Source organism: Anneissia japonica, unplaced genomic scaffold (assembly GCF_011630105.1).
Source record: "Anneissia japonica isolate Jap-2015-1 unplaced genomic scaffold, ASM1163010v1 scaffold1511_len2985839_cov193, whole genome shotgun sequence".
Lineage (NCBI taxonomy): Eukaryota > Metazoa > Echinodermata > Crinoidea > Comatulida > Comatulidae > Anneissia > Anneissia japonica.
Window position 1 is genome coordinate 1,559,215 of NW_022685291.1, and position 16,863 is coordinate 1,576,077.

General features: G+C 30.4%; 1 protein-coding gene across 2 annotated transcripts in view; it reads left to right on the forward strand.

Moving 5' to 3' along the window:
* The window catches only part of LOC117110439 (rho guanine nucleotide exchange factor 33-like), a 37,213-nt gene that overhangs the window by 18,064 nt on the left and 2,286 nt on the right, over nucleotides 1-16,863 (forward strand). For both annotated transcript variants that reach the window (XM_033253152.1, XM_033253157.1), the window contains exons 6-15: nucleotides 187-311; nucleotides 7,999-8,174; nucleotides 9,389-9,470; nucleotides 9,896-10,025; nucleotides 10,835-10,973; nucleotides 11,232-11,339; nucleotides 12,444-12,539; nucleotides 13,197-13,348; nucleotides 14,793-14,924; nucleotides 15,307-16,446. In XM_033253152.1, coding sequence (XP_033109043.1) covers nucleotides 187-311; nucleotides 7,999-8,174; nucleotides 9,389-9,470; nucleotides 9,896-10,025; nucleotides 10,835-10,973; nucleotides 11,232-11,339; nucleotides 12,444-12,539; nucleotides 13,197-13,348; nucleotides 14,793-14,924; nucleotides 15,307-16,446 — 2,280 coding nt within the window. The remainder of the gene's footprint in view (nucleotides 1-186; nucleotides 312-7,998; nucleotides 8,175-9,388; nucleotides 9,471-9,895; nucleotides 10,026-10,834; nucleotides 10,974-11,231; nucleotides 11,340-12,443; nucleotides 12,540-13,196; nucleotides 13,349-14,792; nucleotides 14,925-15,306; nucleotides 16,447-16,863) is intronic.

A 16,863-nucleotide genomic window follows, 5' to 3' on the forward strand; every position in this document is an offset into this window, starting at 1 on the left:
AAACCCCCCCCCCCCCCCCCCCCTTTGAAGGACCTGGCTACGGGCCTGCAATACTGCCACATTCTTTTGCTAATTACTCAGTTTAATATACATGGACAGTGTGCTGGTTTTGGGATGGCATGCCCGAAACTATTGCTTCTTAATTATATTACATATCTTAATTAACTTAAACCTTCTGTAATTCAGAAAGAAACACTTGAAGACGACATACCGTGCAGAGACTCCAGACCATGAGGATGACAACAGGAAAGAAAAATTGAATGATTCTGATGCGGATGTTGCCGATGAAAAGCTTGATATATCTAACTTGAGTAAGCGTGCTGGGTTTATTTCAAATTCCAAATGATTACATAACAGTTATAGTATTTTCATACAGTACTTTTGAATAAAGCTTATACTAATTTAACTCCTTTATTCATCATTTATATTATTTATTTATTCATTCGGTTTAATTGTCTTACAGGAAAAAAGGTATGAATAAAAACACCATTCAATTTCTCTGACTAAACATCAGTTATGAACATCAAATTTTGGTTTCTCAGATTAAACAATGTTTGATTTGAGTTTGATGTATATTGTCTTAGACTTCTAGTATATCTGACCTTGTGTCTTTTCATGTGAATTGGAATTTAGGCAATAAGGATATGGTATAAAGGTACAAAATACACATAAAAAGGTAAATATTAAACCTTGCTAAGCCTAAATCTGGCTTAAATACACACCTTACCATCTAATATCCTCATTAAGCAACAGCTTCTTGAGCAAAGGAGTTTGAGATTTGGTAAGTAATCATTTATGCACCACTTCAACATTATAGATACCCTACTTTTTTGACCCCGCTTTTAACATCTTGTGATTAAGCCAGGCTCTACGTTGTAGAATTTATCTTTTACCCATTCCAACATTTTTTTTTCAAACACCCATTCAGAAAAAAGAATTGTACAACGTATCAAATATGATTTTTTTCTCCAGAGCTTACCTTATCGCCATCTTTCCAATTAATGACAAACACAGGTAAATAGTGTTTATAAAGGTATATTTGAGTAAATTAATCTTGATGAACACACATTATGTGCACTTTGAAAGGCTAACATCCTTACGCCACAACATTATATTCTGCAGTGGATATTGGCGCCATGGAGCATGATTGGCGCTGTACTAGTATGATTGTTCTTGAGAGATAATAAACATTTGATGAGGTAGCAATGCAATTTATAATGTGATATTGTAATATTAATGAACATTTTATTAATTATAAATCAAAAAGCATCATAAATTAGAATAGGATAATACAAGTTTACATAAATTCAATCAAGCATGTAATTGCAACTCACAGACTAAGATTTGTATAAAAAATTAGAGAAGTCAGACAAGCTATTTTTAATGATTATTATTTATTGCTAATTATTGTTCTCATTGGCACCAGAGAGCCACTAGGCAGTGATTTACTGTAGTTTACTTATTAGAAATTGTGTCTGGCCAATTGAGTGATTTTTTCCCCTTTCTTTATCATTATGTGTTTTTTATTTTTATTTTTGGACCAAATAAATGAAATAAAATGAAAGCTTTTTATTTAATAATTTTTAACTTGTGGTATCAAAGGTGATAAACAACCATTACCTTGTCATCATAATACTAATTCATTATTTATTCTTTGATGCAATCAGTCAGCAGCAAGAATTGCATTTAGTCTTCATTTTATGAATTTCATCTGATTTTCCAGCCTGATTGGGTGAAAGCAAACACTTACTAATTGTTGTGTCTTGCATGGTGTGTTACTTAAGCTTCTGTAATTTGCACACACCTCTCTTGTTTCATTAATCGGCCATTATAGATGCTGCATACATAAACAAGTATTATAGTAATTATCATATTCCTGATTGCTTGGATATAATAAGTGAAAGCAATATTCAAATAGTGTTTTTTTTTTGCTGACAGTAAAGTCATTTTCACTATCAAACTCATGTGATGCTCATTACATTTTTATTCATTTTAATATTTAAGTTTTTTGAAAGTATTTTTAACTAACTTACTGATACATTTTTATACTTGAACTGAGCAGTAATACAATTTTATTTGCATATTAAATGTATACTGTACAAATATTAATGTCCTAATATCACACTAATGATATACGTTTTAAGATTTAAAAACAACACAACAAACATTTTTCACAAACAGACTATATCAGACCCATTATATTTAACTAAAAACTAAACAGATTTACCCATCATTAAATATAGGCCAGCAATATGTCAGACTCACTTCAGAATTGATGATCATTATTATGATCCCAGTTATAATAATCTTTATGATCCCAGTTATAATATAATAATTATGGTCCCAGATATAATGACTATGGTCCCATATATGTGATGATCATGATTGTGATCCTAGTTGTGATGATTATGATCGCAGACCTAATGATCATGATTGTGATTCTATAGCAGTTGTGATGATCATGACTATAATCCCAGACATAATGATTATGATCCTAGGTAGGATGATCATGATTGTGATCCTAGTTGTGATGATTATGACCCCAGACCTAATGATCATGATTATGACCCCAGACATAATGATCATGATTATGACCCCAGACATAATGATCATGATCTCAGACATAATGATTATGATTATGATCCTAGATATGATGATAATAATTATGATCATAATTATGATCCCGGCCATCTCAATTTAAGTTATAGTTAAGATAGTTAAAGCGACTTGGATTGAACTGGTAATTACAAAATTAGTAAAATTATAGCAAATAGACATTTTTAGATACCGTATTGTTTAAATAATTCCCTTTTTTGGGTCAATGTCTAGTATACATATCGCAAGAAGAGTTCCTCCCTATTAAATAAATAGAATAGGCTGTTCAAATTCTTCCTCTGTATATGGTTGACATTGAATATTTTTCAAAGATGAATCACCTTTATATATGAAATAATAATAATATGTTATTAAAATATTGAAGAGAAGCTAGGGAAGGTACTGGTCCTCCGAGATTCTGTGCTTATTTTTTTTAGCAAACAAATATCTACCTTATGCAGATCATAATTTGGTGGAGTGAATGCTGATGTGTGGTAAGGACTGTTGCCTTTTCTAATTTAAGGCAAATATTATGTTTCAACATTTTGATGTATATCTACTGTAATTCTTACTGTACCCTCTTATGAATCATATTAAAACATGACTTTTAAGCCCCTCTTTTTACAGCTTATATTGAATCAGTGTTACATTATGTAAAGTAGTGACTTATATTTGAAAAGTTAAAGTTGTAATCGATTTCATACTAATTTTTTGAGAAAATTAAGGAAACTGTCAATGTCTATATTAAGCGTCAAAATGTCAACGTTCCAATTTGCGTGACTATTTGATGAGGAGCACAAATCAAATTACTGTAATTGCATCCACAATTGCTGTGTACTTTGTGTGACTGCTAAATTATCATATTAAAACATGTGAATTTTATAAAATTTCAAAAGTACAGTACAGTTGTTTTGGAATCCCTGGTCGTAAAACTGTAGAAAGAAGATGCGGACATTTCTAATAGGTGAAGGTTGTAAAGAATTATGTTTCACAATATTTTATTCAAAATAAATCCTTTTGAATGTAGTACATATAATAATAGTAAACACATTATGTAAATCATGTAGTGTTTATTAAAATGTAATATACAATAGGAATAGCTAGTTATAATTATACATTGTAAAAATATTATTGCTAAAAATATTTATTATTTATTTATTTATTTCCGTCTTTTGTGTGATTACAATTTCAGTGACGCAGCAGTGGTATCACAAGTAAAAATAATAAAAGAAAAGCAAAATGAAGAAAGAAATTGAACTAAAAACAAAACTAATGAGTTAAAGAAAAACAATATATACATAAATATAAAACTAAACTAATATACAGAGCCGATTGCCATGTGTCTTGTATTTTTGGGCTAAATGTATAAATTTATACATTATTATTGCTATTTATCTTGATATAAAATATGTATACTGTAACTATATTTAAAAATTATACTGTCACTGTATTAATTACACAAAATACTGTTAAATATTTATTATACGTTTTCCGTATAGTTATTTGAAGCTGCCTGCATATATGAGATCTGCTCATGATTTCATGTAGACTATCAATTAAAAATGTGGTGTAATTAGCAAAGTTGAGATATTTGGGCCGATGTAGCTGCCATTTGTCTCATTTTGATATATGTAGCTACTTTAAGAGCCACTTATGCAGACTTGTCTTTGTGAATTTACTTCGCTTCTCTATCTCGCTTTTAGTATTGCTTACACAAATCATTACACTTTTGATGTAATACAAGCTTATATGCTGTTGTCATTTTTCGTCTAATGGATTTTCTGGCTGGTTGCCAAGCAAAGCAAGATTCTCCGCCATTGAATAGTAGAGACTAATTATTATATTAATATTAATAAACTCTTTCCAGTTGTAGTGTGTCCTTGAATGCACTATGTTTCCATCAATGTTTGGCATGGGACGTTGCAGAGACGCCCTGTACAAATTTTATTGTAATGTAAATCGACCCTATGCTCACCGTCCTGCACTCACTAGCAATATTTTTAACTGAAACGTATAGTTTTTTCTGAAGTACAGTATTTCCCAGAGTTTCAAGGAAATAAAAAGACTACACCTAGTAAAGAAAAATGATTTAGTGTTTCAATGATTTTTAGTAAAATGTATAATAATAATAATAATAATAATAATAATAATAATAGCGATTTTTCTAGTGCAAACATCTCCATCAAAATAGGTGCTCAAGGTGCAGTGTCTAAAAAAAGAACAACAGATGAGAACAAACAAGAATCACAAGAAAAATGTAAAACACAGAATCATCTTGCAGCCTCAGCCTATGCTAGTGGCTGATCGAGACTGCAAAGGCATAAAGTAATATTGAAACAGCATATAATATTTTTATGACTAATAAAAAAGATGCATAATATAATACAATTACTATGGACACAAACACAGAAATAATTTCAAAATTAAACAAATAATTATTAATAAATATTGTATTTATATTAATTATATTGATGAAAAAAAATAGCTTTGAGAAAAATCCAATTAATTTATTTTAAAAAACAAAAAGTTAAATGATTTTAATCTTTTTACATTGTTATATTTTATATTCCATAATGTGTGCCCTAAGGGCAGAAAAAAAATAAACAAAGGAATGAATGTAGAAGCTCCCGTTAATATAGTAAACACACTGTGAACTGTAAATTTGTGATCTGAAAAATATTTGTCTGCCGAAAAGGTCTAAAAAGGTGCATGTACCATTTAACATCATATATCAGCATTTACATTTTTTTAAATAAGAAAATATGTTTTTTCTTTATCTAATCTGTTATTAATATCAGGAATGAAAACAATATCTTTGAGTTTTTTATGTCTTAGTTGTTGCAATGATGGCACCAACGGCCCCAAGCCCTACAACGAATGCTTCCATCAACTGAATGTTGCCTTTATTTAAACTAAAGAGCGTGTGACCGCCGTTGACATTTCCATCATGGCAAAACAAAATAGGATATGAATTCTGAAAAACAACATAACTCATATAAGAGTTATTTTAAGGAATACAATTTTTTCCCCATTAATATATTATTTTTGTTATTGACTGTTTGTAGTGGTCATATGATGTGGTGGTATACACATTTAATGAAACTACTTGTTTACAGTAGGTTTTCTAAAAAACATATTGTAGTTGCAAGAATACTTGTCATAGTGAGTACTGAAGATATCTTTTATTTATTATTATTGGATATATTAAATTAAACCTAGAATTTCTACTAATTACATTAAACAAAACCTGTGTATTAGTTACCTAATTTTCTTCTTATTACCATTTATTAATGGTCACCTGTTATGCTGTTTATTAATAAAGTGCAAGGGTCACAGTGAGGTTGAGAGCTGCAATGGAAATTTACAGTGCAATCAACCCTGTTTTGCTATTTGATTGCTGTTAGTTATTTTGTATTCTATTATCATTATCATTAAAATGGATTAATAATAATTTTCTTTCATTTGATCTTGTTTATTTTTAATTTAAAACAATTACCTTAATGCTCATTTGCAAATATTATATTATATTGTAAATATACCAACTCTTAATTGTAAATATCAATATTCATTAAATAATTTCCCTAGGTTAAATCCTTAATTACTTAAAATTTTACTAGGTTTAATGTTTGTCCATAATTTGTCAAATATTTTCTATTGCATTGTTTATCTTAAATTATTTAGAATTTTACATTTTACTTGTCATGTAAGTCTGTATTTTTTTTCTCTCCGTTAAAATATTTATCTGATGTAATGTTTGATACTATCAAAGATTAAAAATATTTATTTTTATTTATTAGTATCTATCCATCTGTCTAAGTTAATTACACAGACTGCTATAAGTACATGTATTTTTTTTCATGTTAAAGCAAAATCTATGATAGTTTACATTATGGATTACCTTAGGTTAAGAAAATAAATTTGCTAGTTTTCATTATTGTGTTTTTTGTTTATTTTTATATAAATCTTTAAAAAAGGGAACAATAATAATAACAATAGTAATATGATAATAATAATACATATATTATTATTATCATATTATTATTAATATACAGTATAATGTTGTTCGAATAATGGACAAATATATCATGTAGCATAGCTGTCAATGAATGTTGTCCTATAAATAAATAAATAAATGAATAAATTAATTAATAAATAAATAAATTAATAAATTAATTAATAAATTCAAGTAGTATGAATTGCAGTTATTTATATATTGATCACAGAATGCCAATTAGTTTGGTCATATATCAAAATGTCTTAAAATTGTACACTCTTAATTTATACTACAAATTTCTAATGCATAAATTTTCCCCATTTCTGCTGGATAATACTGTTCACTTCAATTGATAGAGTTTGCAAATTTTCCATATCGGTAGGCGTTAGATTTTCATCATCAGAATGAGCTTGGTGATAGCTCATTAATTTTATGTGTTGTAAATTCACCACAAAGCCAAATGATCTAGCTTTCTGTTGCAACGATTGAAAATCAACCTTTTCAGCACATTATATTTAATCACACCATATTCATATATCTATCATTCAGTCTACTTTATATAATTAATGTTTTACTTTAGATTTTTATGTGTTTCTAATTTTTTAATGTTTTATTTTGACACAAGAAAATAGTTAGTTGGTTGGTGAAACTGTGATAATTGTTTTTAGCCAACTCGTAAAGTGAATTGGCCTGTCATGCTAAAATTGTTCCAGGCGTATCGGTCTGCTGGAATAACTTGGCCAAAATTGGTCCATGTTGACCAATTTTGGATGCTAGCATATGAAATAATACTGTGGGTTCAGGCAAACCAGAATACATAGTGCGTGAAGATTACGTTTTTTCCAGCCAATTTTAACGATGAAACTGTTTCAGCAGACCAGTTTTGGTTGTGACGGGCTTATGATGGGCTGAAAAATATACAACACTATTACATATATTTCCTGATAGAGGCTTCATTTGTGATGAATATTAGACTGTATTATAGTATTTTGAGAAGAAAGAGGAATTTATATACTTCTGTCTAGGGACATACTGTATGATGTAGAAATCTGAAATTGATGTGCTAAGCCTATTTCAATGATATCCTATGTAATACATTGGATCAGGGCTTCCATGGAAAGCAGTGCTAATTATTAAATGGTTGTAAAGAAAGCTCAAATAAATATATAATTTAAATGTGGTGTATAAAAAATCAAAGTTTATTTGTCTGGGCTTCTCTGATTATGAAAATTAACAGGCATAGATATTTGTGAATTTGCTGCAAGAAATTTAAGGGTATATGCAAAGATTGGTTTCTGAGTTAATAATCTAATTTGATCCTTTTAACTGAGCTATTAAAAGTTTTAATTTAAGTTTTTTTTTCCTTTTTTTGGCAGACAAGTACAATTTTAAGCTTGTTCTCTTGTCAGGTATTTTAGATTATGATTCTGATGCATCAAATGATGAGCTTGACCTCGATAATAAGGAGGAGTACTACAAAGACTTGGGCGAGAAGGATTCTGCAATGAGTGACATGGAGGAGAAACAAGTGGATGGCATCAATGTTGCTGTCAAACGTGTCGTGGAATTAGGAAGACGAAATGAGGTCAGTTCCTTAAACCTCATGTAAAGCTCTGTCCACACTTGACCAAAACTTGTTGTATGCCCATATATAGTCATGATGTGTCTATATATGGTCATGATGTGTCTATATATGGTCATGATGTGCCTATATATAGTCATGATGTGTCTATATGGTCATGATGTGATGTCAACTGACCATATTTAGGCATGTCATGTTTTTTTTTTTTCAAATAAAATTTGATAATCTGGACAAGGCTAATAATAAACATAAATAATATATTTAATATCAAAAATGTAAAATAAATTCATCTGCTTTCAACGATTATTTGATTATTGTGAAGATTATTATTGTTTTTCCAATGATATTTCTTCAACATTTGTGGCAAAAACAAGCCAAACCAGTCACTCGTCGCAAATTGTGTTTCAGAGAAAATGGCCAAAACATGCTGGAATGTCAAATTTTTAAAAATGTATTTTATTGCACTAAACTAATCTTTACATATCTATACATCATTCTATGCTGTTATTTTCCCCATTTTCAATGTTAAAACAACACTTTTTAAGGATTTGATGATAGTTTCTGCATGAGAAATGCCTGCATAAACTTTGAAGGCTGATTTCTCATATATTGTTTTTAAACAGCTGTATGTTTAAACGCTTGTAACTTCATAAGGAAATGTCCGATTTGAATGATTTTTTTTACCATTTTATAGCTATTATTTTACTCTCTATTAATAACTCAAACTCGATTTTTGCGACGAGTGACTGGTTTGGCTTGTCTTTGCCACATTTAGTGACAGTTCAAGATAAAACGAGCGACTTGAACCAGCGCCGATGTTAAGGCTGTAGTTAGCGGCACCCCTACTGTACCCCTTGGCCACTCGAATCGTCCTTTTCAGGCAAACATTCCAAAAGATATCTAGAATATATACCAAAAAGCAGATGAACCAGAGTCAGTTTGAGGCATCAAGTAATGAGAGATGAACAATACCTTATGTACAGGAGCTCTAATCATTTTAGTGTCTGATAGCCTATAAAATGCTAGATAATATTGCTCAAAACTTGAATTCATTTGAATATTATAATTGTTTTTATCGTTAAAAATATAATAATTGATTGAAACTTGATGAAGATAATTTGAATGTTTTGGCTATTAAAAGTTTATTGATCATGGTATCCATTAAATATAGTATTTCACAAGTAAGAAAATCAAGAATGTTTGTACTGTTTATACAGGGGTCAGGTGCATCCTGTAGCAGTTCTTTTGGGGCCACAGACTTCCCACCAAAACAGACAGAGTACATATCATCTGAAGAAGGTAGGATCCCAAGAGAAATCAGTATTTAACAAAGCATAGGCCTAAATCAAATCAAAGCAAACATTATATTATCCTTTCTGGAGTATATTTTTCTATAGTATCCTGTCTATACAAAATTGATGTGCTGATAAATGATGATGATGTTGGCAGTGGGGACAACAATATATGATGATAATAGTAATAATAATAAAAACATCTTGATAATGATGGTAATGATGATATAATAAAGGAGATGATGATAATATTGAAGTAAAATTGTATAAATTAAATACATTAAATGTTAAATGCCCACAAAAATGAATAAATATTACATGAAAACTTGCTAAATTTAGACGATGAGAAATGGAAGTACATAATGTACAAAGGATAAAATACAGATAGCAGTAACAACAACAGTAGACTACTTTCATTCATTGTTTCTTTAGCTCTGAGGCAAACTCTGGCCAAGCAGTTCCTAGAATCAGAAAGACGTTATGTAAACCAGTTACTAACAACACAAGAGCAGTTTAATAACCCCCTGCTTGGGGAAGGGTTTATCCCCCAGCCAGATATCAGGTAATTTACCCTTAAGGCTTAACAATTAATAATAATAATAATAGTGTAGTTTTATATAGCGCACATATCCATCTAATGTAAGATGCTCAGGGCACTTGAATTAAAGAAGTGTTGATGTTTAGACAATTAATATTGCAAATCTGGTTAAATTTCATGATAAACATATAAATCAAATTAATATATTGATTATTTTAAACTTCATATGAGGCTTGCCATCGAGCCAAAATTAGCATCTATCTGAGTAGTATAGAATAAGAATGTTAGTACAGAGAAGCTGTAATATCAAGCGCCCTGAGCATCTTTCATTAGATGGATATGTGCGCTATATAAAACTACACTATTATTATTATTATTATTATTATTATTAATACTTTACTCATAACTTTGGCAATAGTAAGTCTATTTCAGTTGATGATCCATCATTCTTAAATCTTATAATGTCAAGAATATGGATATATATACATATTAAAAAGTATATTTTCTTGTTTTTTAGTCATTAATGCTAGTTTTGGAATGGCAAGCCCCAAATATGAATATATAATCTATTTGAACATTAATAACTTCAAATATTCATTGTGAATTAAAATATTTCTTCATTTTATTATGTTAATATGGTAACTGTAAAATTTAAACACTCATTTGTAGCCTAATGTTTTTGGTAGTTATGATGATTATATTTAAGGTGATATAAATGTATCTATGAACGTTCATAAGTAATAATTATATCAAAGACGTATTTGAATACCTCCTTGATTGTATATAACAAAAGAACTACATTTATTAAGTCTTCCTTTGTCTTCCTTCTGTAGTCTGATGTTCCCAAATGAGCTGGCTTCATTACTACAGATACACAAATCATTGCTAGCTTCTCTGCATAGTCGTCTGAACACTTGGAAGTGGCAAGGCATGATGGGGGATATATTAGCAAGAATCACTGATACATACAATGTAGGCAACATAACTCCATATTGTTTTTTTTTTTATTGGCATATGACTTTGTAAATGCATTTACAAGTGTATGTATGAGTAGGCTATTATGTATACTGGCATGCGTGTGTGTGCAGTCATGATGATAGGTGTGTGGGGGGTCGGGGGAAGTGTGGATGCTTATGTTTGTATTGTAATATGTGTATTTCAATATTTGTACTTGCATTTCAAGTACTTTGACAACATTAATATAATGATAGAATTCTCAATCATTTTCAGGTTAATACACTTGAAGTGTACACAAGTTACATTGCTAATTTTCCAAGATCATTATCTAAGATAAGCTACTACTGTCAAAAGTCACACACTTACAGAAAATTTCTAAGGGTAAGCTTGTACACGTTTTAGTAGTAGGGTTTTATATTTTTCGTTGAGGTATATACCAATGCTATTTATTTCACCTTAACTCATTTCTCTTCATTTCAGAAATTATTACAAAAATTGGTATACAGAATTTAGAATGTAATAGTATTAACTTAGAATATTTGGAATTGGAAATAATAATAATCAAACCAACAAATAATAATAGAAAATCGATCAGTGAAGCCCTAATTAAAGGAACAAAAGTAATTCATAGTTTATATTTTATGTAGTAGGGTTTTATATTTTTCGTTGAGGTATATACCAATGCTATTCATTTCTCTTCATTTCAGAAAATATTACAAAAATTGGTATACAGAATTTAGAATGTAATAGTATTAACTTAGAATATTTGGAATTGGAAATAATAATAATCAAACCAACAAATGATGATAGAAAATTGATCAGTGAAGCCCTAATTAAAGGAACAAAAGTAATTCACAGTTTATATTTTATGTAGTAGGGTTTTATATTTTTCGTTGAGGTATATACCAATGCTATTCATTTCACCTTAACTCATTTCTCTTCATTTCAGAAAATATTACAAAAATTGGTATACAGAATTTAGAATGTAATAGTATTAACTTAGAATATTTGGAATTGGAAATAATAATAATCAAACCAACAAATGATGGTAGAAAATCAATCAGTGAAGCCCTAATTAAAGGAACAAAAGTAATTCACAGTTTATATTTTATTTGAGCAGAATAATTTTATATAGTTATCATTTTTAAGTTACAAATAAAAAGTCATACCATGAACCCTTGACTGATATTTTCCCTTCATTCAATATATTCTGCACTTGTAAAAAGCTTATTCTCTCTTCTGAGAAAGTTCATGTTCTTCATTATTCATTGTAATTTGTGATTTTTTTTTCATAATTAATTATATTTTAATGTTTATAGTTTATCTGTAATTCAATTGGGTATGTGCTCAGTTAGAAATGCTACACTAATTCAGTTCACTTTGGTTAGTGCTGGTCTTGCCAGTTAAGGTTTTATTTCTTAGCTTGGAATGTGATTGAATATTATAATGAAATGAAATAGATTTATATGTAATTTTACTACACAGAAACAGCTGTCTGGTTTGGGGTTTATTGAGTCCGATCTGGTCAGTAATTTGCTTAGTCCTGTTCAGCGTATACCTCAGTATGTTATCTTTCTAAAGGTAATTATTGCAGTGAATATATTTAATGTATTTTCTATTTTATATAAGCTATACTGCCTGGTAAGGTTTGGAAAACCCCTAAAAAATTCAATCAAAACATGGAGGTTAAATAAATTAACAACTTCCAAATATTGGCCTTGTTTTTTGCAATGACAAATTATCTGTATCGCTTTATGTTGTCATATGGTTTCTGGGACCTCATTGGAAATAAGTTCTTTTTGAAGATTTTTGTGGGCTATCCTGGCATCTGTCTTTTTTAATGAAGTTTTAGCTGTCTCTACCGCATTTTGTATATCTAATGTAATTGTTTTTTATGTGATGCCGAATAAATTTGAATTTAGACACGGATCAAGATGATTCAGTTCTCACAGACAGACCATGGTTCTAAGTTAATGCAGTAACTATTAACCAATCCAAATTGATTTATTTTTTAGCTTTAAATGCAGCCAGTATATCTTTAAAAACTTCTGATGGTATTTCATTTTCTAAAATAACAAGTAATAAGTTATTAAGTATGTGTGCTAATATCAAATTATAGGTGTTAGGAAGACAAAGACAATTTGTATAGTTCTCTCGTGTCTTATGATGAAATATAAAAAAAACCAAAAATAATTATTTTTAATAAAATTAGAAATAGTTTTCATTGATCTTTCACAGCAATTGTCTAAATGTACAACAGCAGATCACCCAGACTATATCTATGTACAGTCATCTATGAAGCGCTTAAACGATTTTGTAACAGACCACAAAACAGTTATAGAGACTGCTATAGAGACAACCAAGGACTTCCCTATTATTCTCTATAAGAGGTTAGTTACGTCACAGAGGTATACCTCCATTGTTGCAACAAACAAAAACAATGATTGATTGATTGATTATGTATTGTGTTTAATATAAATGTAATTCTGGGTTAATTCTACTAACATGTTTTGAAAACAAAGTAAGGACAGTTGTTGTTTTAGCTGAATCAAAACAAACCTCTCCCAGGATGAGAAAGCTCTTGTGGGGATTACTATAATCTGTATTCTATAGTTGGCAGGTGGATGTTACAACTCCACATCTCCTAGTAGACATAAGCTGCTAAATGACATTTCATATTTATCTCTTTAAGTCCTGAAGATTATGGAATATTAAGTCAGCATCTACAAATATATTAATAAAATTATTCAAAAATTTACTTCACTTTATAAATCTGGGATAAAGTGTGTGGAAAACAAATTTTGATAATCAGCAAAAAAGGAGGTTTTAAACATTTGGTGTATAATGGGCTCCTGTAATAGCTTGGGTGAACAGATTGTGCAGGAAAACCAAACATCACTGAATCGTTTGCCAGCAATTTAAGACAAGCAGGCTTGACTTTGATGAGTGTCTCATTTTAAGTTATAAATTACTTGATCCTTGGAGTGATGTTTTGTCCCACGATACCTGATGTGTAATCATAGCGAATACTACTCAATATGTTTCTTAAAATAGTCGAACCCACGACCTCAAAATAAAGAGCCTGGTGTCATAACTACTAGACCACCGAGCTTGCGTTCAGTGACTAGTGTTAAATCCAATCCCCAAGTAGCAGCGGGTCATTTTTTTATTATGTGTGCAATAGAGTGAGTTAAACATTGAACTGAATACAGTTTGAGCAATAGTTATTAAACTACATAAAAATTCTATATTATTATTTTGAGATTTTTTGACTTAGAGTCTTATTTTTATAACATTACTCAGTATGTTCCCAAATATTTCTATTATTAATTTTTTTATGTTTTTTTCAGACACACAAAGTGACCCTTAATAATTATAATGGTTGACTTAAAGCACATATTGTGGAGACCTGTATGCGCTTAATAACATAAATGAGAAAACAAAAACGGACCATAAAAGTAATACTTAATCTAACCCTCAAGAAGTGTAGGAGTTAGTCCATATGCTTTGATACTTCTATATAAAGTGCTATATACATTTTATTATATTTATAATTTCTTCATACTGTAGGCACTTTGAATACTACTATAGTACTGATTTTCAAAGTGGTACAGGGATGAGAAACATATATACGGTGTTTGAGCAATTGATGTTGATTATTATGTTAAATGATTTTGGAATGAAAATATTGACATTTCTTGGAATAATAATTGAACTATGACATTATATTTTGTTATTGTTGTATTTTTTAATGGTATTACTCATCTTCATTAGTACCTTTTTGAAATAGAGCCTGTTCATTAATGTATTCATTGTCTTATATTTGGTTTTTAGAAAAGAAAATAAATCATCAAACTATTGTGATAATACAAGCATGAATGCTAAATCACCAAGCCAGGTTAGCTCAACAAAAGACAGTGGAATCCACTCAAACGATGAACAAATACCCGAATCCAGAACGAACAGGTACAAATACATCGCATACTATGAAGCGTCAGTGTCTTTATCAAGCAGGGTTCAAGTTGAATCCTGGCTGAATTTTTGTTTTCACTTGCAGTTTTTTCATCTTTATTCCATTTATGATTTATGTTGAGAATTTGGGTTTAGCGTTTATCTGTTTATTTGTCATAAAATAGGTATAGGTAGGTAGTTCTGTAAAAGAAAAGTTGTCCATGGATTTTTGGGCCAATAGTTAAAATTACCTTATTATCATTATTTACTATTTGATTTTTAAAAAATAAGAAAGGGTGCACATGTATTAATAATTTTGTATCATTTATTTTTATTTCATGTACTGTATGTAGTAAATTACTAATTTATTATCATTTTTATTGAATATTGGCTGTAGATTGATTGAGGAACTAAGTCACACCCACCAGTTATTGAGTGAACTTGCTGCGAGCCCAGTGTTCCAACTCAAATCTACTGATACGCTGCATGGATCTCAATTTTCTGATTTCAGATCAAAAGCTATGAACAAATATCACGCAAAATCTCGTAATAAGACTAGGCTGCGCCAAAAGATGCTACAGTTTAGATCAGCACCATCTCTGAACAGCATGAATGCAGGTTTTGTTGAAGAGTTGGGGCAATCCGACGATGTTTGGATGAAAAACTCTAATGTAGATAGTTATCCTGATCCAAATCTTGCGAAATCTCAACCAGCATTGGCGAGATATGGTCTGCTTCCTAGTAACCATAACTTAGGTCAGTTAGGTTTAATTCACAGTAACCATGGTAATGTAGCTCAGCTGACAGGTGGATACAGTTTGATGCCTGACATGGTGATTCCTCATGCTGAAATAAATGACATCAGTAATTCACCATATCTGACAGAAAAATTTGACTTTTCTAAGCCAAGGTTTTTTGGTAGTAAACAACAACGGACACTTCCATCTGCACCAACTTACGGCATATATGGCGCAGACGACACCGATTTGGATAGTGTTTGCTATGTGCCATCAACGCTTACAAATGCACCATCACGAACAATGCAGTTAAGAACAAGGAATACGGTCAATGCGAGAGTTGAAGAAAGTAGTAAAATAACGGGTTGTGATGATGGCGAGAGCTCCAGCTTTCCAATACGTGAAAGTCCAGTACGAGATGCAGAGGATTTAATGTACAAAAGCTTACCAATTATTGCTCCTTGTGAAAGTCCTGTATGTCAAAAGTCATCCGACACATACGGAACACCAACTTACGATTCTATGTCAGTCGGTGGTGCTAGTGTCGCATCTGAGCATTCTAAACACTTCTCTCAACCAGATTTACGCAAGATTAGTCAGTCTCAGAATCGCAAAAAAGAAAACATGGCAGACAATGCAATGCCAACGCCGATGACAGTATGGCATGAAGCGAAAGAGGATGAACTAGCGAGTGATCATAAAGTGAAATCACATATCAAGAGGCGTGTAACAGAAGACTCAAAGGTGTCATCTAAGAAATCCTTCAAAGATTCACTGAAAAACATATTCTTCAGGAAACGGTAAGTACAGACTTTTGCAACAGTGTGCGAGTCACATTTCACAGCCTAGAATTTTCCAGCCGAGAATTAAACCATATGCCATGACTGATGTAAGGGAAAACTGACAATACTCTAAAATTACTTTACTAATTATAACACATTGCATATTTTTTACAGTGGGTTAAAACAAAAATTTTACCATTCTGGATACAAAAAACCTAATAAAAATTTACTTAATTATATATTATATATTTTCATCATTGTCTTTTAGTTGGGTTAAAAAAATTGGTCTTGTGAAATTGGCATTACAGCAGAAGACAATCCAAAGAGAGTGTTCTGCATTCTTTAACATGCACATGGGCCATGTTTTACATTTAAACAGCTTGATGGATAAACCCAGGAAGACAAGCCTCTATCATGTAGTCTACAATATTTTAA